The 21,892-nt window shown below is 38.0% G+C and overlaps 1 protein-coding gene across 13 annotated transcripts in view; it reads left to right on the top strand.

Moving 5' to 3' along the window:
* CCDC148 (coiled-coil domain containing 148) overlaps positions 1-21,892 on the top strand; it is a 230,269-nt gene that overhangs the window by 174,249 nt on the left and 34,128 nt on the right. For all 13 annotated transcript variants that reach the window (XM_045187485.2, XM_045187483.2, XM_045187481.2 and 10 more), the window contains one exon: positions 7,610-7,728. In XM_045187485.2, coding sequence (XP_045043420.2) covers positions 7,610-7,728 — 119 coding nt within the window. The remainder of the gene's footprint in view (positions 1-7,609; positions 7,729-21,892) is intronic.

Here is a 21,892-nt window from a genome sequence, read left to right as displayed (position 1 = left end):
CCAGCCACTCTATTTCTTTTGATTGGAGCATTTAATCCACTTATATTTAAAGTGATTGTTAATAGATATATACTTATTGCCATTTTATTGTTCGTATTTTTGATCTTCTTCTTAAAGAAGACCCTTTAACATGTCTTGTAATGTTGTTTTGGTGGTAATGAATTCCTTTAGCTTTTTCTTGTCTGGGAAGCCCTTTATCTGTCCTTTAATTGTAAATGATAGCTTTGCTGGGTAAAACAGTCTTGGTTGTAGGTCCTTGGTTATCACTTTGAATATTTCTTGCCACTCCTTTCTGACCAGAAATGTTTTGTTGAGAAATCAACTGACAGACTTATGGGAGTTCCCTTGTAGATAACTAACTGCTTTTCTCTTTCTGCTTTTAAGATTCTCTTTTTGTCTTTAATCTTTGGCATTTTAATTATGATGTGTCTTGATGTGGGCTTCTTTGGGCTCATCTTGTTCAGGACTTTCTGTGCTTCCTGGACATTTGTGTCTTTTTCCTTTACCAGGTTAGGGAAGATTTTAGTCATTTCTTCAAGTCAGTTCTCAATCCCTTGCTTTCTCTCTTTTCCTCCTGATAACCCTATGATGTAGATATTGCTATAATTGATGTTGTCCCAGAGGTCCCTTAATGCTAGTTATTTTCTTATTTATTCTTTCAAAAGAGTGTGACAATTTACCCTCTCGCCAGTGGTTGATGTGCTTTTTAAATTGGTGGCAAAAGTGTTCAAGTTTAAGATACTGATTAACAGCTAAAATGCAAGTAGTTTGGATTGTTGACTGAATGGAGATACATTCAGTTCAAATAACCAGGCAGGGCAGCGGCAAAATTGAGTTTCTCTTTTGAAAACAAAAGACCTAACTTTGATTTCTTACTGATATAGAGAGTTTTCCTATCCTCACACTTAAAGAATGCCCTGCTATGTAATTCTCCTGGAACCAAATTTCTTCAGAAGCTTCAGAAAGTCCTGGGTAAAGCTCACAGAGTTATCTAAACCATAAATTATAGAAGAGATAACATTGGGTGAGAGGTTTTGAGGATAAAAGTGACTATGTCCATCTTTAGCACAATCTAACCTCCATGGACAATTTGACTTAGAGAAGTACCATGTCCCAATGCTCTGTTAGGATTAAATGCACCTCCACACCCACATGACTAAGTAAATTGGACCACTGATGGTCTATGACCTATCATTATTGTCTTTCTGGATGCTTTATCAGTAGTTTGGGATTTATATGAGTTGATATAGGAAAAGTATTGTGTGAAATGTTGTTTTCCATATTGTTCTTCACTATGTTAGTTTGGCAAACGTGTATCTTGCACCTGTCATCTACAAGGTGAGATACTAGATGGAAATAAATACAACTGTATAGGCAAGTGTATTACTTTCCCAAAGTTCACAGAAATGTATGAGAAAATTACATATAGAAATGGGTGATTGCCAAATGATTGTATGGAAAGAAAAGTCATACTTCAATTCGTGGTGATTTTATGTGATCTAAATCAAACAAACAGAAAAATTTAGAGTTAAATACTATTCTATCAAGAGGTTCTGTTATGTTTCTATATGTAATAACATCACTTTTTTTGTGGGGGTATATATTCCAGGTCAAAAGTAGAAAGGAAATCTTTAAGATGTAAAAAGAAAATTAGCCAAGTGAATTAGAATCCAGAAAAAATTAAAAGTTGCTTTATCTCAGTGATGTATGAGGAAAGGAACTGGGTATTTTGAACTTCATATTTAACATATTTTGTTTATCTGGCTAAGAATTATGACTTCCTCCTAAGTAAGTCACTAGAGCCATTGACATAATGACCTGGGAGCAAGGTACAAAAGTCTATTTGTTCAAAGATTCAGTATTATACAGATTTCTTGAAATCATAGACCAAACTGTCCTTCTAATAGTGTTTTAGTACTAACTTTCTGCTTTCTCTGTGTAAACAAATTTTTTATGGCATGCTGAGTTATAATAATTCTTAGGCTGAAGGAATAAAATATATAACTTAATGGTTGTGTAATATTAGTCCAAGTTTTAAAAATTAAACTCTGATATACTCCAATTCCATACACATCATGTTTAACAGTGGTGTTTTTAATGAGAAACAAATTGTTTGAAAGATTACAAAAGTAAGATGGGATATAAAAGTAATCTTAAACCTGTGAAAAGATAGCATAGCATTATTTTGGCTCATAAATCTATATAGGGAAGAGTTTCTTTGGTTTATTTATACTTTTACTGTCTTTACTTTGCCAAAATGAGCAAAATGTGGAAATATGAAAGAGGAACATTCAATACCAATCAGAGATAATAGGAGAGGATGTGGGATAATGAGAGCCTGTATCAGTTTTCAGAAAAGCAAGCTTTCCCTAGAAACCTTAGCTGGAAGTCAAGAGAGAAGCTTTAAATTCAACTCTTATCACCTGCACTAACTTTCTGATCCCCCTATCAAGGATCATTCAAGAATTCTAAAAAAAACAAAAACAAAAACAATGTGTTTAAAATCTGTTTTAACAAATGTCCCAAAGGGCTAGTTAAATACACTTAGTCTTAACTTGGAGGCTTGCAAAGCCAATAATTCTTGACACATACTTCCTGTTCCTATTAATTGACAAAAAGTGAATGGAACTGTCCTTAGGGAAGTGTTTAGTTCAGACTTTATGATCCTGCAAATAAAATTGCTGGCCTGGTTCCCATCCACAACTTAGTTATTCTCAAACCAGAGACCAGAAGAAGCTTCCACTCAGCTAACAATGATCAATTAAGCCCTATTGTGTCAGATATGATACAAGGTACTAGAGATACAAAGATGAATAATGCAGATCAATATGAAAAGTGCTATGCTAAGAATACATAATAATGACTTAGAAGGAATACCTAGCTATGTTTGGAGGAAAGGGGGAGGAGGAAGGCTGAGAAAGCTATGCTAAAATTGAGTCTTAAAAGATGGACAGGAGGATTTTGGCCAGCAAGTCAGAGGAGAGCTTGCCAGGCATATAGCAAATGCCCAAAAGTATCAGTAACCATCCACTGGCAGAGCCTCATGAAGAGAAAACAAGGAATACAAGAAAGAACGAAGAATGGAAAGTAATAAACCCTGATCAAAGGCCATTGGTATGACAAAGATGGAGCTAACATTTTTGCTGGATGCTTCAGAAGAAGATTCAAGGAGGAGATGGCTTTTGTTCTGGGTTACAACTAGAGTAAAATTGGCAAGTGGAAGAGGAAAATAAAGTTATTCTAGTGGAGAAAAATATGCAAAAGGCAGATAAGCATGCAATCGGATGGCCTCTCTCGCTCTCTATTTACATTCTCACCCTAGAGACCTCATTCAGTCCTGTAACATCAAATACTATTTAAGTGGATGTCTCCTGTATTTAAACCTCCAGCTCTGAATCCTCCCTTGAGCCACCATCTATACCTTCACATGCTTATATGAAATCCTCACTTAAAGGTCTTACAGTTATCTCAACTGTTTAAGGTTCAATACTGAGCTCCTGTTTGTCATTCTTTTCCAAACCTGTTATTTTTCCAATCTCCTATCTCAGTTATTGGTACCATCGTGCAACCAGTTGCTCTAGCAAAAACCTAGGCATCATCCTCAGTTCCGTTTTCCTTCACCTTCATATCCAGTCCCTCAATGCACATGTGACTCCACTCAAAAAGCACATCTCCACTTTGAAAACTTCGTTTCCTATGATTGATCTTAGCCTAAAGGCCGAGAAGCAATCTCACTTCATTTCCGGAGTCCAGCTGATCGTTTTTTCCTTATTCTTCTATCTGGTCTCCCTCTTTCTTCTTTGGTCCTCTACTATCCATTCGTCATTCAATAGCCAGAGCTATCTTTTAAAAATATCAGCAAGATCATGTCACTCTTTGCTTTAAACACTTTTGTAGCTTTTCCTTGGTTCTAGAACTAAATCCTTGCCTAATATCTAGTCCATATCTAGCTTGTTGATCTCACCTCCAATCTTAACTTACACTACCTGCTCCAGCTGCTTTGGCTTTTTCACAGCTCTGAACATGTGCAAGGTCTTTCCCACTAAGTGCTATCACACCTAAAATTCTTATTTCTGCCAGTGGGAAGTCTCCCTGCCTTTCTTCCCATGGTTGTGTCACTCATTCAAGTTTTCATCCAAATGTCATTAAAAAAATATGCCTTCTAATAGTCCTACCCACATTTTTCTAAATCAAAACCATACTTATTTCCTTCTTAGAACTTAAAGTGTAATATTCTGGGGTTGTTTTTTTTTTTTCATTTCTCTCTCTTTCTAGAAAGTACCAGCTCAATGATGACACATAGCCATAATTTCTCTTTAAACACCATATATCAAGTACATAGTACAGTATCTGGTTTAAAGCATACGCTCAATAAATATTTGTTGAACAAATGAATGTCAAAGTTAGTAATGTCTTAAGACTACAAATAAGGGTTAATAGAATCAAATACATGAACATATTATGTAAAATAAGAATTAAAAAGGACCCTTTGGTTTAATCCTTTGGATGTCATTGGTGAGAGTAGTGAATTTGAAGTGAAAGGCAGATGTTGGAGTACCATGGGTAAGGAGTAAAATAGAAGATGTCAAATTGGAGAACAGTAAGTATTATAAGATGCTTGACTGAAAAGGGAACAATGAAGGGTGTGTTGCTACATTTTTAGGGGTCTAAAGAAAGTTATTTTAGACTTTTGTCAATAGGCGGGATTTGTGTATATTTTCATGCAAGGAAAAGGAAGCAGCAAAGACCAAAAGGCTGAAGGTACACAGTGGAGAGGGGTGGACTATGGAGTAAGGACATAGAGAAGATGGAATTGGGGAATAGGACCTGGAGCCCAGGGGAGGGATAAGTCTTGTACAGCCGGAAGGACATCTCCTCATTTGAAGGGCAAGATATTAAGGAGGGTATCTTTTAGTCTGATAAAAGTAAAGAAATAGAAGCTGGTGTAGAGATTAACATAGTAAACAGGTTTTAGAACACCACTATGAGTAATTGAGAAGCATTGACCCAGAATTCATAAAAGGAATGCTGATTGGCAATGAGGTTTCAGTCGAAAGCATACTATGGTACCAGTTTCTATAGTTGTGTAATTCATTTATGAATCAAATGTTTATTAGGTATATACTATGTCCTGTATACTTTAGTTGCTATTGGAAGTGCCAAGGTAAATAAATCACAGTTTCTGTCTGGGGCGGGGGGGAGAGAAACAAGTATACTAATTAACAAAGCCTTGTAATGAGGGCTATACTAAAGGATCAATGCCTCTAACTAAAGATTTCAGACCTGGAATTGTTCTTGATGAGAACAGAGTCCTGGAGGAGGTGGCAGCTCACTGGAATGGAGGAAGTCATGGAACTGAGATTTGCAGGTGGGGAGGGCACTCAGGCAGATGCTGAAGTTGTCTATGAAGGTGGAAGGAGTTGTTTTGGACAACAGCTCTTTTGTGGCTGTGACTCATGTACCTGAATTCCTGATGAATGTTTGAGAGTGACCTGGAAACCCACACATGGCCAGTGATAAGGACAACTAGACAGTGATACAGCCAACTAGTGAAAATATCAAAGGAAGAAGGATTGTACAGGAAAGGAGCAGTTAACAAGGAGGAAAATGACCAAACCATTTCCCGATCTCTTGGCACATGGGCATTGGAGTATGAACATCCTTCCAATTTTATTCAGAACCACATAGTAGTGTTCAGAAGTTTAATGAAGTAGAGGATTTAATGTATGATGGCACAGAAGTTTCAGAGGGCCTAGTAAAAAGAACTGGGAAGGAGGAGGAGGAGGAGGAAGAGAGAGAGAGAGAGAGAGAGAGAGAAAGAGAGAGAGAGAGAGAGAGAGAGAAAGAGAGAACTGATTCATGATGCAGCAATAGCTAAGGATACCAGAGAGTCAAGAATGGAAATTCTTGGTACTGAGAATGGAAATAACTGGTACTGAGACATCAAAAAGTCTCAGATGTGACATACTTCTAGGGTCTGCACAGGCCCTGGAGTACCAAATGGTGTCAGCGATCTTTGGTTACCAGTAGATTTAGGTGGGTCCATTTGTAGTCAAGGGATTGCTGGCAAAAGGACCACTGAATTCTCTCCAGGGAGTAAGGAAACGATTTACTGGTCTGTTGTTCCCCAAAGAAAAATGCTCTTTAACCTAATATCTGTTCTGATTCAAAATTTAGTTTTGAAGTAGCTTCAGTTTCTCTGATTATGAAAGAAATACATACTCACTGCAAACAATAAGGTACCATAGAGAAGTCTTAAGAATAAAATAAAGATCACTTATAAATTCCAGAGGGAGAGGATGTAATCCCTGATAACAGTTCCATATCTGGCACTAATAGCATGCCCTGGCATTTGTCAGTTAGGACTCTGAAATACAGCTTATCAGTTTTTTTTCTCCCCCTCTCCTATCCTCTCTTTCACTCCCCATCGTTGGTGCTGCTTTCTTTCTGGCTTCATCCCTGTTCTCCCCAAATTCAGATCTCAATCATTTCTGGAGTGGAGTCACTTTACCTTGAGCTCATCCACTATTTCAGTAAGTGCTGCATGATGTCTCTCCTGTGGCTGCTATGTCGCAGACTCTGCTGCAGAGTCGCTGTGGCTGTGGCCAGGGTGCTCTGGATGCTTCTTTTGATCCTCCCAGAGTCAGAAACCCTGTGCTAGGGCAAGTTAAAAACCAGTTAGCTTTTCACTTCTAAAAAGAGAGAATGCCACATTGGGGGTGGGGCTGACCTGTCCTCTACAACAGACCCTCTGTGGGGTACTATCATTCACCTGTGAGGTACTCTGGTTTTTACTAGCATGATCTGTTGATCAGTCTCTTGATCCAGAAACAACAGGGCAGGCCAGAATGGTGGATGAGTCTCTGTCAAATAAACATTAACTTCAACTGCGCATCAGTGGGAGAACTCTGAAAAATGGTTCCAGCCCCCTGAAAATAGCATGTGCGTAATTCTGGTTTTCTCATTCTGCCTCCAGAGAAAGAAAGAAAAACAAGCCTAGCAAGAATAATGCTTTCACCTTTTTGAGCTTGATAAATTTGTCCTTTATTTTACCACATAAGTCATAACTACTATATATCACAACACTGCTAATTTTTTCTTTTCTTCCTTCCTCCCACCTATCTCCTGCCACTTCCCCAGAAGCATAAAGCTTTCAACATCCTGCTGTCCATTAGCATAAATAAACTCATGCTTTTAAAGTAAAAATAGGTTAATGCTATATTTGTTAGAGGTTGCATTACTAGAAAAAGATAAAAATATTCTTGAATAATAGGTAGATCATATACTTTAGGAAAATAACATGCTTTCATTGTGGTTCCCCGAAAATCAATTTTCGTAGCCATAGATTAAAACCCGAGGTCCCTGCACCAGTTACATTTCCACTTCAAAAATTGTTAAATCATATGGTTTCTCAGGACATGACCCTTCGTATTTTAATTTATTTTTCCTGTTGCCAATATACTATAAGCAGATCTAATAAATGAAGAAAGATGAAGTGCCATTTAAATTCAATCTTTGCTATATGAACCAATGAGTAATGTTATAACTTTTCTCCTTGTTTTTATATCTCTGTTGTTAATTTAAATTTTATGTAACATTTATACAATAGATAAGAAAATACTGGGCTAAAAAAGAACAGAATTGGCAAGAAATGGAAATGAGAGATCTTCAGCGTCTAGAAGAACTGAAGAAATTAATGGCTGAACAGTCGGCAAAAGACAGAGAAAGGTAAAAGAAAAAATTTAAGTCGTGTGGCAATGGAGGTGGTGAATGGATCCTCTATCATGTGTTAGGGTAAACATCTCAGAGGGAACATTTTTATGCTTAATGTATACTTATATTCACAAATGGATAAGCTGATACTTAGAATGCATTTTAAACTTTCATATTTATATATGAATCACTAGTTTTTAATTTTGTTCCTTAGATAGCTTCCTAGTTAAAACACTCTCAGAAGATTTCAAAGTATTTGATTGCCCACCGTGTGCATGAAGTAATACTGGCTGCTGGTGTGACTAAATATTTTGGCCCAGAAAGAGGGAAATATTATTCAGATGAGAAGGGAGACCCACTTACTATGGCTGAAGCTGGAGTAAACAATACACAGTTATATTGTGCTATATAGTATTCATTCTTGGCGGGGGGGCTCCACCTGCAGGGCCCCCCTGCCGCCATGGATGAGAATAAGTCTACCAAGCATGATCTGCTTGGGGAGGAAAGGTGGCTGATCTCTCAAAGGAGAAGGGCCAGGAATCTGTTCCTCAGTGGGCTTTTATTGGGTTTAATTTGCATAGGTATACTATATACGTAAAGCTCATCAATCACTGTGAGGCAGAAATGATCAAATAATAGATAATATTCAAAGAACTCAGGGTTTATTCTGAGTCAGGGTCAGATAGTTAAAGGGCCATAAGACTTTGGGGCACAAACTCATTCCATGGATGGACCCTTAGAAAATTGAGGGTATTAGCAAAGTAGGTCTCATAGGATTTTATGTAGTCTTTCTTAGGACCGATTGCCCTAGGGAACCCTCCCTTTCCAGCACAGGGCCTCACCCACCTACAGCATTGTTTCAGGCTTAAGGCATTGTTTCAGGCTTAAGTCAGGGAGGGGAAGTAAGGCAGCCAAGAGATTAGGAGACTTCTTACAGACAGAATGAGGACTCAGGCTATGTCAAAGCCAAGGGCGAAGGTCTATCACCCCTTTTTCTATAGCCCCCCAAGTCCTTCCCTGAGGGCCACTTCATGACCGTGCATGTCTTAGGTTGTCCCTCCCTTGAGGAACCTTACCTGTCATTGGCTAACCGGTCATGCACTGGGGGCCAGGCAGGGTGAAGTACAGTGGGCAGAGGCGGTGCCCCTACAAGGAAGATAAGCTTCTCTCCTTAGTGGTTTATGGTCCCAAGGTCTCTCACTCAGCCTTAGCCATGGGGGTTTACAGCTTCTGAAACCAGGCAAGGCAGTTCCCAACACATTCTAGTATACTTAATTTTTCTATACCTATATAGAAAACCCCCCTGAATTTCCAAAGATAATGTTTATTTTATTTTATTTTAAAATGTTTTTCCTTTAATGATTTTAGAGAAAGGAGAAGGGAGCTGGAGGGGAGATAAACACTGATGTGAGAAACATTGATCAGTTGCCTCTTGCATGTGCCCCACTGGGGACCGAACCCACAATCCAGGCATGTGCCCCAATGGAAAATTGAACCTTTTGGTTTGCAGGATGACACCCAACCAACTGAGCCACATCAGCCAGGGTGATAATGTGGTTTTTTTGTTGTTGTTGTTTTTTTTGTTGTTGTTAGAACTGGAAGGGACATTTGTGATCAACTAACCCAGTTTCCTCATTTTATGAATGAGTACACTGAGAAATTAAAATTATTTATCCAACATTATTGTACCAATCAGGGTAACTGAAGAGACAGAGACAACATAGTCATTTGAATAGGAAAATCTTAAAATAAATAATTTTTCATTCTAACAGAAAAGCTGTTACATAAAAGGATAAAGAACATCCCAGGGATAAAGGAGGGTTTCCATGGCAGAAACAAATTTGGAAGTTTGTTTCCCATACTTTTCTGTGGTTGGGATTCAGACCTTATTGTGGAAGGTGTGGCTGTGGCCCACTGCATGGTGGAGAAGTTCTTGGATGGTCTTAAGAAGATCTTGTGCATAGTCAGCAGGTGAGCACGAAACACCCTACCAGGGTGCAGGAGGCCAAAGCTGGAAATCAGCCTCTGACATGCTTGCAAGACTAAGTGGGAATTGGACTATGGGAGTGCCTCTGAAATCTGTTGAGAAACTCTGAGGTGCCATTGGAACTCCACAGGCCCAAACTCTACTAGGCATCTCTCACATCTGCTGCAGGCAGCCATGTGGCAGGGGCAGGAAGGGTTCATACTGGGACCAGGAAGAAAAGCTGCTTTCTTCTACAGCATCCCTACAGCACTCTTTTCTGGCATAACCCTGTGTCAGCTGAAAAGGAGAAATAATTCCAGGGTTCAGCTCTATTTTCATAGAGCAGACAATGAAGGGTAGATTTGGAGCTGTGAGCCAATAAATCAGTAACTGACAGTTATCTAGTGTTGCTAGCTCCTGAGTGGACTTTCACAAAAGATAAATTAAAGATAGTTTTTTTCATTTCATAACATAAATAACAGTAAGTTTTCTTTATAGTCAGTCAATGTAAAAAAAATTTTTCTAAAAACCAAAGAGGGTAGGATCAAGGGTTGGAAGTGGGGGTGGCTGGAGTTGGGGGGAGTGGTGGAGGAAAAATGGAGACAACTGTACTTGAACAACAATTTAAAAATGTGGGGAAAAAAGCCCTAACTCTGTACTTCCTGTCCAATGTTGCTGTGAACCTAAAACTGCTCTAAAAAATAAAGCAATTTTAAAAATTGTCCCTTAGACTTATTAATAACTTTGGAGTACATAATCATTTTATAAAATGAGGTTCATTTGTATTGAGGAAGCTTCCTTTGTGAACTGCGGGACATTTATCTCAAACTCCAGTCACAAGATTGCAGAGTGAATCTAGAGTTCCACGCCAGGAAATTCCTAAGGATTTTCTGGATGAAATTCACATTATTTTCCAGATACCTCAGGATTTTAGAGTTGAGTTTGATCTATTATAAAGAAAACAGGGAATATAGCAAAGCCCAGGCTCAAGACTTGGAGGTGAAACCGCCAGAGAGAAACCAATTAAATAAGCACAAACCAAGATATAAGTGGAAATCATGAGACAGGCTATGCCATGGGTCAGAGATAAAACACACACACAACAAACTAATAGAGAACAAGGCAAAGTGACTGGCCACGAGGCTGGCTGGATAGCCTGAAACCATGCTGGGGAAACAAAAGCGAGCCACAGGAATTAAAAGGGGTGGAAAAAACGGAACAGATGTGAGGTCCCAGCAGCAAGAGGGTGTGTTTTTAGTAGAATCTCTCCTCATAGCCAGGGAGTTGGACCATTTAGTCGTTTGCTTCCTGTCCCAATAATTATCAAAATTAGCTGACTCAAACTCCAGTTGAAAAAAAGAAAAGGAAAATCAGATTAATCTCAGGGGTGTCAAACTCATTTTCACCAGGGGCCACATCAGCCTCGTGGTTGCCTTCACAAGGCTGAATGTAATTTTAGGACTGTATAAAAGTAACTACTCCTTAACAGTTAAGCAAGAGCTCGGTGTTGCTGCCGTGTAGAAACAAGGTGCCGGGCCAGATAAAATAAGGTGGAGGGCCGGATTCGGCCCACAGGCCTTGTGTTTGCCACCTGTGATCTGCATTATATAACAGGATAAATTATGCATATTATAAACGTAGTAAAAAGATTACCAAGGACTAGGAACCAGAAGACAAGGGTTTTAGTGTTAAATCTTCCTAGAATAGTGTGTGAGCTAGGGAAAGTCATTCTTTTAACCCACAGGTGGCACACACAAGGCCCACGGGGCCGCATCTGACCCCCCACCTTGTTTCTGCCAGGCTGCGGTGCCAAGCTCCTTGCCCCTAGTTAAGGAGTAGTTACATTTATACAGCCCTAAAATTACATTCTGCCCTTTGAAGGCAACTGCAAGGCTGATGTGGCCCCCGGTGAACATGAGTTTGACACCCCAGTTTTAACCTCTGCATCTACGACACTCTGTTTTGTCCTTTGTAAATTTGAACTGGATGACTTCTGTGGGCTAAGTGAATGACCCACTGTTAAGAGTCTATGATCTGTATGTTCAACTCATGTGAAAAGTTGTAATTAAGATTATTATGAATCCCTGCCCTGGCAGGGTAGCTCATTTAGTTGGAGCATTTTCCCAATACGCCGAGGTTGCAGGTGTGATCCCAGTCAGGGCACAGGCAAGAATCAACCAATGAATGCATAAATAAATGGAACAACAAATCTCTCTCTCTCTCTCAAATCAATAAATAAAAAATAAATTAAAGGAAAAGATTATGATGAATCCAATGTTTGCATGCCAATGGAAAATCAGTGAGAAAGGCCATTAAAAAATCAGGATAATGTATCAGGAAATAATTCTCAGAAAAGTTTGAGTGATGTTGTAGATAAAAGCACAGTCCTCGTTCTGCAATTTAGGGAAATGCAGTTCAACATGTAAAAATTGCTGGTAGCTGTTGCTTCTGAACCAGAAGTTGTATTTTTTTCATAACCCCCCTGAAACTAAGAAATTGGTTGATTGGTTAAAGTGTTTTCTCTACTACTGAAATACAATTCATAAACCTCATATTTGATATTATAATTGTAGGCACATTCTTCTCATATCAGAATAAGAAGGCTTACAACAGCTTCCAGATCTGTTAAAAACACATATATATAGCCTTGAGGGTTTGGAAACTTCTGTTCTTTATTTTCCTTCCCTATATTTTAATTCTAAGATAAAGTTTCTTGAAAACGATGTTCATAAATTAACACATCAGTTTAAACCATAAGCAAATTACATTTTGTCAGTCAAAAATGGTTTTAAGTGTTCACAATTTCATCTGTTTCAATGTAATTTTTAAAACATATTATTTATTAATTATATTTCCCTTCTCAATCTATTATAATATATTTTTGGCTCTTATTGTTTTATTGAAATTGTTGCCAAACTTTTAACTACCCTGCTAACTTCCTGATGCTCTATCTTCATTTCTCGACATGCCATAGAGGTTAAGAGAGAAGGCCCTCCTCTAGGTTCTCAACATGAGAATCCTGGCTGTACCCTTTATGCTGTGTGAACGTGGCTAAGTCATTTACCGTTGCAAGCAATAAATATTCATACATTTACTTTGAATTAATATACTACCTGGAACATAGTAAATGTTCATTAAAAATGAGTGATTACTACCAACTGACTTTTTTTTTACAACTGACTTTTAAAAATGAGACCTTCTAACATATTTTTTACTTAAAATATTTAAGCATTTAAAGTATTTTAGATATAACATGTAATATGAAGACATTCTTATGACAAAACATTGAAGTTCAACCAAAAGTGACCTTTGATCACTATCTTCACACAATCTCTTCTGTAGAAATCATTTCTGTTATCAGTATGTGTGTGTGTGTGTATCACCCACATGTACCTACATAAAAATGAATTTAAGGACAACAAAAAAACTATACATTTTATAATAACATGCCACTGTATTTGCACTTTGGCTGCCATAGCTGGTGACTTAAACAACACAAATGTATTTTCTCACAGTTCTGGAGGCTGGAAGTGCAAGATCAAGTTGCTAGCGTGGTTGGTTCCTGGCGTATACACAGTTGCCTTCTTGTTTTGTGCTCCTAAGATGGGGAGAGAGAGGCAGCTGGCTCTTTATGTCTCTTCTTCTAAGGGCACTAATCCCATTATGAAGGCACACCCTCATGACTTCATCTAAACCGAGTAATTTCCCAAAAGCCCTACCCCAAATACGATTGCACCAGGCAGAAGAACTTCAACATATCAATTTTGAAAGGACACATTCCATTCATATCAACCATTTGTCTAAAAAAAGTTATGTACATATGAATTACCTACTTACTATTAACTATTATTTATGGGTTGCTGCTGGGATATAAGGTTTTTGTACCAATTAGAAAAGGTGCTTCCTTCTGGTGACAAAGTGCATAGTGCCTCTTTTGGAAGCAGACAGATTAGAAAAAGAAATCTCCCCTTCTGAAACATGGCACATGGCTTACGAGTACAGCCAAGCTGGACATCATGCCTCACCTATACTCCTGGCTGGGCCTCACTTTGGCAAAGTACAAATTTCAAAATGATACATGGTAACCTTACCAATAGACCTTCCTAATTGTTATAAAATACTATACATGTTGTCCATGTGTCTTCCAAAATTTAGCCATCTGGAATTTATTTTCATGAATGATAGGAGCTAAGTGTCTGACTTTTATTTTCTGGTCTAAATTGATAGCTAATTGTCTAAACAACAATTATTTGATGATTTGCTCTTACCCACTGATTTGAAATGCCACCTTTATCATATATTACACTTCTAATTATGATTTTATATCCATACAGACTCTTTTAATTATATGAAATAAAAACTGATCTATGTTTGTATTTTCACATGGATACCATGCTGTTTTAGACATTCTCTTTGCTATCTGATAGAATTCTCATTGGGTTTTTTTTTCAAAAATATCTTAGTTATTGTGTGAAATTTTATCTAAAAAATCCTGTTGATTTTTGCCCTGAAATTTTATTAAGGAGAGCTGATATATATACCAAATTTAAGATCTAATCTATGATCATGCTTCCAGAATAGCTCTTCAGTTCCAGCCTTCTCTTTAGAAAATTTCATAGTTTTTTTTTTCTGATGAAAGCTCAGATATTATTTTGGGTAAGTAGAAACTGATGATCCAAAAAAACGATTATAAATTTTCTATAGTGGCTATGTCAGAAAAAGTGTCTGAAATAGGAAGTGGCAGTGGGGAGGCAGAGGCAACAGATATTTATGAAGTACTTAGATTAGGTAAGAGATGGTGGCTCATTTCATAAGAGATGGGGTTGGAGAAAAGACAGAGAAAGAAGCATGCTCCTGAATATTACTGAGCTTTTTTCCTATCTTTTTGGGTTGAGAGCTTTAGTTGTTTTGTTTTCAGTCTCTTTTATTTTCTAATAAATTCATTTGATTATGGGTTGTTCTATATATATATATATTTGGCCCCATTATACAAGGTTTGAAATATGTTTTGATTATCGAATTACTAAATGTTTACATTTTTGATATCCCAACAATAAATTGATAGATACTGGGGTGCTTGCCAAAGTCAAGATTGCTGATATTTTCACTTTCTACTTTTCTACTTCCCATGTCATTTTATAAAAATGTGCAAAAATTCATCTTGCTTATAGGAGGCTACTAATACTGCTACTTTTAACAGTAAAAACCTTTTTATTGAAGAATAACTCACTATAAATTCCCATTTTAAGTGTACAATTAAATGATTTTTAGTAAATTTATATAGTTATGCAACCATTGATATAGTCCAGTTTTAGATCATTTTATATCACCCCCCAAAAGCACTTAGGCCCACTTATATTAATTCCCACTCCCAGCCCCAATGCCCACTGATGTATTTTTTTCTGCGTAGGTTTGCCTTTTCTGGACATTTTATATAAATGTGATGCATCTGGGTTCTTTTCCCAGCATTAAGTTTATCCTGTTGGGGGAGATAACTATTAATGTATGCAAGATGATGAAAAATAGGTTCCAAATTTATATAAAGCATGATATCAATTCTATAAGAGACTCTCATTTGTACCAAGGTCAACTATTCACTCACACCAGTCCTAAATGCGTGAAAAATAGTAACTGATCCCAACTTCTTTATGAATCCTCTTCTTCAGGGGAAGATCGAAACTTTTTAATTAAAAGTATCTCAAGCTCTTTCATTTTGGATTATCTCTATTTCTTTGGGCAGTACAAACTCTCTCCTGGAGGTCAGGCAACCTCCTCCGGTGGAAGGGCGGGTAGCCGGGCAGCCTGCAGGTTCTGATGCCCTCAGGGTCCTCGTTATCCTCCGAGATTTCACTTCATCCTTTGCCTCCCCAGGGTACAAGGCAGCACTATCCAATAGAAACGTTATTTGAATCACATGTATTATTTAAAGTTTTCTAGTAGCCACATTTAAAGATGTAAAATGTGAAAGGTGAAACTGACTTTGATAATAAATTTTATTTAACTCAATATATCGAGAAATATTATCATTTCAGTATGCTATCAATATAAAATTATTGAGACATTTTACAGTCTTTTTTCATATGAAGTCTTTGAAATCTGCTGTATATTTTATACTTTTAGCAAATTTCAGTTTGGAGTAGTCACATTTCAAGTGCAGAATAACCTGATGTTAATGGTACCGTGCTGGCCAGTGGAGGGGTGCAGGAAAGCTTAGCGGCCTCCTGGCAATGAAGGGTTGAGTGGGTGGCCCGCCTGCAGATTCTGACTCCCTTATACAGTTGACATCATGTTTTATATAAACTTTGAACCCTGCTATTCCTTATCTCGAATCTTTCAAGGTCTTCACTACCCTTGCCAGGATGTCCTTGGTATCTCTTGTATTTGGAATGGCTTTGGTCCTTATGCAATTCACTGGTAACATAACTGGACCCACTTAGTCGTGGGGTTTGGGCCAATGCCTGCTGCTACCGAGCCTGCTGTTGCCTCTGGTCCTGATGTCCTCCCTGGCAGGTCTCACAAGCTCTGGTTTTCCCAGCATGTGCTTCCAATAAGACCTTGTATAATCTGTAAGAAACAAATGTTTTTTCATATCATTTCTAAACACTTCCCTCTGTTCCTGTGTCATACTGGACAGGACGCCATATAGCAGGGCTTTCCTGGGAGGCATTTTATACCAGGAAAGTGGGGAACCAGCCCCATATTCTTGGATGCTTTCATAAGCTATCTCAGTATTTCTACTTAGCCCCCAAACATCACAGTTTGACCCACTAAGGGGTAGAAAGTGATAGAGCTGGTATGAGAGCTTCACTACTTCTATTTTCCATACCAGTGGAAGGCCAAAGGGAAATATGATTTCCAGGAGAAATAATATAGATGAAGTTATTATTTTCAAAATATTCTTTCTGTGATATCTATGCAAAGAAAAAGTCCGGAAAGAAACATAACCCTATGATAACAATTTTTGTCTCTAGGTAATAAGATGAAAGGTTGTTTTGACTTTCTTCTTTATATTTCTGTATTTTCCAAAATTTCCACAATGGGCATACATTTGTTATAATAAGAAAAACCCATAGTAGTTTTAAAAATAATAAATAAAACATACTTTTCCATTTTCATTGGTTGACTGTAGGCTTCAAACTGGTGGGCAAAGTAGAAAGTAATGTACAATGAATAGAAGTGAATATACTAATCTAAATACAAGAGTATTAAATAGAAGATACTGTTTTCAGATGACAGAAGTCATCTTCAAAATAGACATAAGAACATGTACTCCTGTTTTATTTTTTTTACCATGATGTGTATACTTTGTATCATCTACTTTCTCTACTTCTACATTTCAGGTCCTTTTCTGGACATCGAACCTCCTTGTCATTTGACTTCCTCATGGCTCTCTTTCCAAATCCTCTTTTCCCACCCACAGCTGGAAGCTAACCTCTCTTCCTTTGCATACAGTGGTTCTCCTTTTCTTTCCTGCAGGGCTCTGAATGTACTAGCTCCCCACAGCCTTCCCACTGGGGCCTGTTGGGGCCAATGTCACAGCCCTAGTCACTACAGTGCTGTGATGGCTCTGTGATATTTATGTTTCTTTTGTTTTGGAGTAATTTTAAATATATATATATATATAGGATGGGGCAGAAGTGGGTTTACAGTTGTGAGTGTGCAAAACACAGGTTATTCTTGTATTATTATTTATTAACTATTGTATTATTTTCCACACGAATAACTGTAAACCTGTTTTTTCTTTGCTGAGTATTCTTTATGTTAGATACACAGAGGGAGGAGTAGAAAACAAGGACACATAATGGTCATATCTCATTTATCTTTTCTTAGCATCATTGCTTCCCATTGCCATTGGAAGTTGCAGAGTGAGCAAGCAGAAATTAGATCACCCTTCCACGTACAGAGGCCTGTCTCTTATCGTTATGCTGTTTTATAAATGCTTGTTAAAATATTCAATCTGTAATTTTTCTGAAGTTCAACTCTCTTGCAGCTAACATGGACACTCCTCTCTCTGTTCAATGATTGTTTTTACAAGGATGGATATATTTGTGGCATTTCAGTTATATTCATTGCTATTCCTTATAATTAAATAGTCTGCCTCTTCCATTTACCTCCCTTGTAATAATTTTAATATATTAAAAAAATTTTTAATTATGTACTCTAGATGATAATTTTAAAGATTTCTAAAAGCAGATTTACTTGGCCAAGAAGTTCCTCTGGATATCACTTCGTAACCAGAAAACTGAATAAAGTTGGGCATAACCAACAGAAGGAAGGGGTGGGCTCTTAAGACCGTTATTGGCCAATGTTAATAGAATAGTTGAACAGTATTTCCATTCAGTAGCATCCCCTGGGAGCGTTCTAAAGTCCTGATGCCCAGGCCAGTCCCCAGTCAAGCCAATCAGAATCTCCGGCAACAGTTTTTGAAATTCATCAGGGAATTCTGAAGTTCCGTGAAGTTTGAGAACGAATGTACTTGAGTTCTTTGCTTATTTTCTGAAGTATGGGCCCCAAATCACCTATAAAATTCTCGACAAGATCCCACTTTTTGTATAAGTGTCCTTATTTCTCTTGTCTTAGTGCTATGCCCTCATTGAAATAGTTCAGGTAAGTCAGGTAGGTGAAACTTTGCATTCATGGGAGAAATCCTCTGCAAGGACAAACTTCGGGCATTTCTCTCCAAGCAGGTGTGTGTATGTGTGCACTTAATGGAGAAAGCGTTGCTTTCTATAGTAACAAACACTAGTTTTTAGGTATTGTTTCCAAAAGAAGAGATTTTTCTGTGTTGTAAGACAATCAACATTTGAAGTTTAAGACGGTGATGACCACTTGGGAAGGAAGAAACTAGAACCAACTGCCTTCCTAATACTACATTGGCTTTGTTAATCTAGTGCGTGTTTCAGGGTGCTTGCCAGCAGCACTGGAATTGAGAGTTATCGCATTTTTGAAGTAGGAAAACCAGATGTTTCCCTCTCTTTCCTTAACAAAATGCAAAACACAGCATGTTGTATTGGAAGACATTAAGTGTGTTTAAAGTGGGTTCATAGTCTAACCTTTGAGATTTTTAAAGTACTCTTAGTAAAGTGACATTAGCAGAGAGTTCACAAACATTTGTTATGTTTTTGCCTCTCAGCATGAGGTTCCCCCAAATTAGTGGCAATGCTCTTATTTATTAAATCTCCAACAACCAAATCTCCATTTCAAGTGGAGGCACCAACTGATGTCGACCGGGAATTACTGGAAGGCATTAAATAGATATAATTCTTAGTGAGTCTGTCTGTTTTGCCTTTTAAATGAAGTTAGAAATGTTTGGCAAATTAACATTAATTTAAAAGACCCCACTGATAGCCAACATGCCATCTTCTAGCCCATAGAGGTAATTTTGTCAAATAATAATAACACTTCGAACCTGCTCATTAGTAAAACATAACTAACTGTGGTGTGTGTGTCTGTGTGTGTGTTTTCATATGTTGAGGCACGAATACACAGATTATTTGGACATAATTGTAGTGTCCTTTAACGGACCGTAGCTGAGCAAACATAATTGACAGAGGAAAGAAATTAAAAAATTTATGGACAAAGCGATACACAGTTATTTTAATGTGAAAATGAATGAGCAAGCCTGTGCCAGTTGGCAGGGAGAACAGCAGCTGGGCAGACATGCCCAGCAGAGAGTCATTCTAGTGGCCTCGGGTGACAGTTTCTCTCCTGAGGTACGCAAGCCCAGCCTCAGGTCAACGGCCTCTTCCATAGCACAGGAAATTGGAGAGGGCCTGTTGCTTAGTAGTTTGGTCTGCTTTTACTTTATTGTTTACAGTTTTGGTGCTTGATTTTAGAAATCTTTGCTCGTTAAAAAGCTCCTGGATCCCTACTATTACACGCCAAGTTGGTCTGTCTGTTGCAGTTGTTTACTTAGGGTGTAAAATGGAATGTCATCATGTATGTGTTTGGTAGCGGGCAGGCAATGTTCAGAAACTCTTTAAAATACATTTTAATACAAAATAAGCATTATTGAATCCTTCAGTGCCCACCATTACTTTCCTTTTATATGTATGTGTTAATAAAGTGACCACAGGTACTATAATGAAAAAGGGAATAGCTAGATGCTCTGGTCTTTTCAAGAACCAATTATCTCATATTTTCTTCCCCAGAAACATAGACTTTTATCTTGGCCCATAATTAGTTTGATAGATATTTGAAAGTTTCTTTTTGGGCACTGGGGTGTTTGAAACTGAATTATCTTTCTCCAAGTCAACATTTACACCAATACATAGAGGGAAATGATCCTCTGTTAATCTTCAGCTGCAGAGGAATGCTGTGCTCTCCAAGACCACACAGAGCATTTGTGAGTGAATTGGAGGCAACCACTGTATACATATCGATGTCTTTACCACTAACTTCTTAACTAGGGAGTTTTACTAGTTAAAATGAATGAGCAAGCCTGTGCCAGTTGGCAGGGAGAACAGCAGCTGGGCAGACATGCCCAGCAGAGAGTCATTCTAGTGGCCTTGGGTGACAGTTTCTCTCCTGAGGTACGCAAGCACTTTGGGGTAATGAAATATTGACCTTTTAGACGTAAACTCCTGGAAGACTTTATAAAGCTGCAGGGCTAGCTAGGCAGCAACTTAGCAGCCATGGCTAAGTGAAGGAAGTATAAAGTCATGGATTAGGAGAAATATAATGACAACTTTCATGAAGTGCCACCACTATACTGGATACAATATAGCTTCAAGAACTTGATGTTTATCCTTTGTTTAGAATTATTGCAAAACAGACACACAGAGCTATCAGGTAATATTAAGTAAGAATTATTAACTTAGTGAAGGAAGCATGCTTACAATCTTATTTTATACACTTTATAGTCTATATACTCTAACATGAGTTTTATAGAATTATATTATTTTCAAGCTAGAAGGAATCTTGGAAAGTATGCAGTCCAGCCTCCCTGTATGAACTAGGGGTTGGATTTGCAAACAACAGAAGCCATTTTAGTTGAATTTTGTAATAAAAAGATTTTATCAAAAGGTATCTAGACAACTTACAGAATCATCTTGCACAAGCTTTGAAAATGGTTGGAATGTCAGAGGCTGTGAAGATAGGAAATAGTCAGCACTGTACCCCAACTCCCTCCTCAGAATCTCCCCAGTGAGTCCAACCACTGGCCATTGGATGCCATGGCTTGCATCCATCCCTGCTGTCCTGGGACTCTGGACCTCACTGTTGGCAACACTGTCTTTGTTCATATTCCTGCCACGCTGCCACTGCCCATGGGCAGCAGCATCTCCATGGGCCCTGCTGCTTTGCATCAGCAGCTTCCAAGTGAAGGATCTGAGGGGCTGCACTCAGGTCAAACGCTCATGTATTAGCTGCAAAGGAGGCTGGGCAAGCAAATGTCAGACATCAACTGGCAGTGTGATTTCTTCAAAAGAGGAAGGGATCTCAGAGCTATGGAAAAAAAGAGAAAAGGAAAAAGAGTGTCTCCTATAGTCCACAAATTTATTTGACAAAATTAACAAATACCCTTTTTTCTCTACTAAAACTACCAAAAAAATCAACTTTACTTAACACTATATAATTTTACCTTTTACAAAACTTCTCACCCGATTTCTAAAGGGAATCAAACTCAAAATCTCACTTGTCAAGCATCTAGGTCTTTTTTGCTCTGTTACCCTCTGGTCCTGTCATGACCCATCTCAATATTTTATGACCTATGAGCTATATTTTAAAGTTTACCACCAAGGAAGTCAGCAGAAAATTAGTTTAAATATGTGTGTGTGTGCGTGTGTGTGTGTGTTGTATATGGACACCTTCCTCTAGTAGATGGCTAAGATCACACAATAAAATTTAGAATTTCCTTTCTTTACTATGCGTTACCTATACCCTTTGCTTTTGGACAGCAGCTTGGCTGGGCAAGGTTCTTTACTTAATGGGTTCACTTCTTTCTACCTTAGTTTCTGAGGGACTAGCTTACATGTTGTGTCTTTTATCACTGAGCATGCAGCTCCAGAAGTTATCCTGGGGATTCCTCGGATTCCATCTACTTCTCCCTTCCTTTATTAAATAACAGCAGTCCTGCTTCCTTTTGATTGGTTAGTTGTTCAGCCAGTACTGTAACCTTCTTTTCTACCTATTTGCTTAGGTTTGATCAACCCCAAAAGACAAGTACTTGCATCAGCTCCTATTTTAAGGTAACCATTGTTGTCCTCCTGATGA

Source organism: Desmodus rotundus, chromosome 2 (genome assembly GCF_022682495.2).
Source record: "Desmodus rotundus isolate HL8 chromosome 2, HLdesRot8A.1, whole genome shotgun sequence".
Lineage (NCBI taxonomy): Eukaryota > Metazoa > Chordata > Mammalia > Chiroptera > Phyllostomidae > Desmodus > Desmodus rotundus.
Note: the sequence above shows the minus strand (reverse complement) of the source record. Positions and strands in the feature narration are given on the sequence as shown.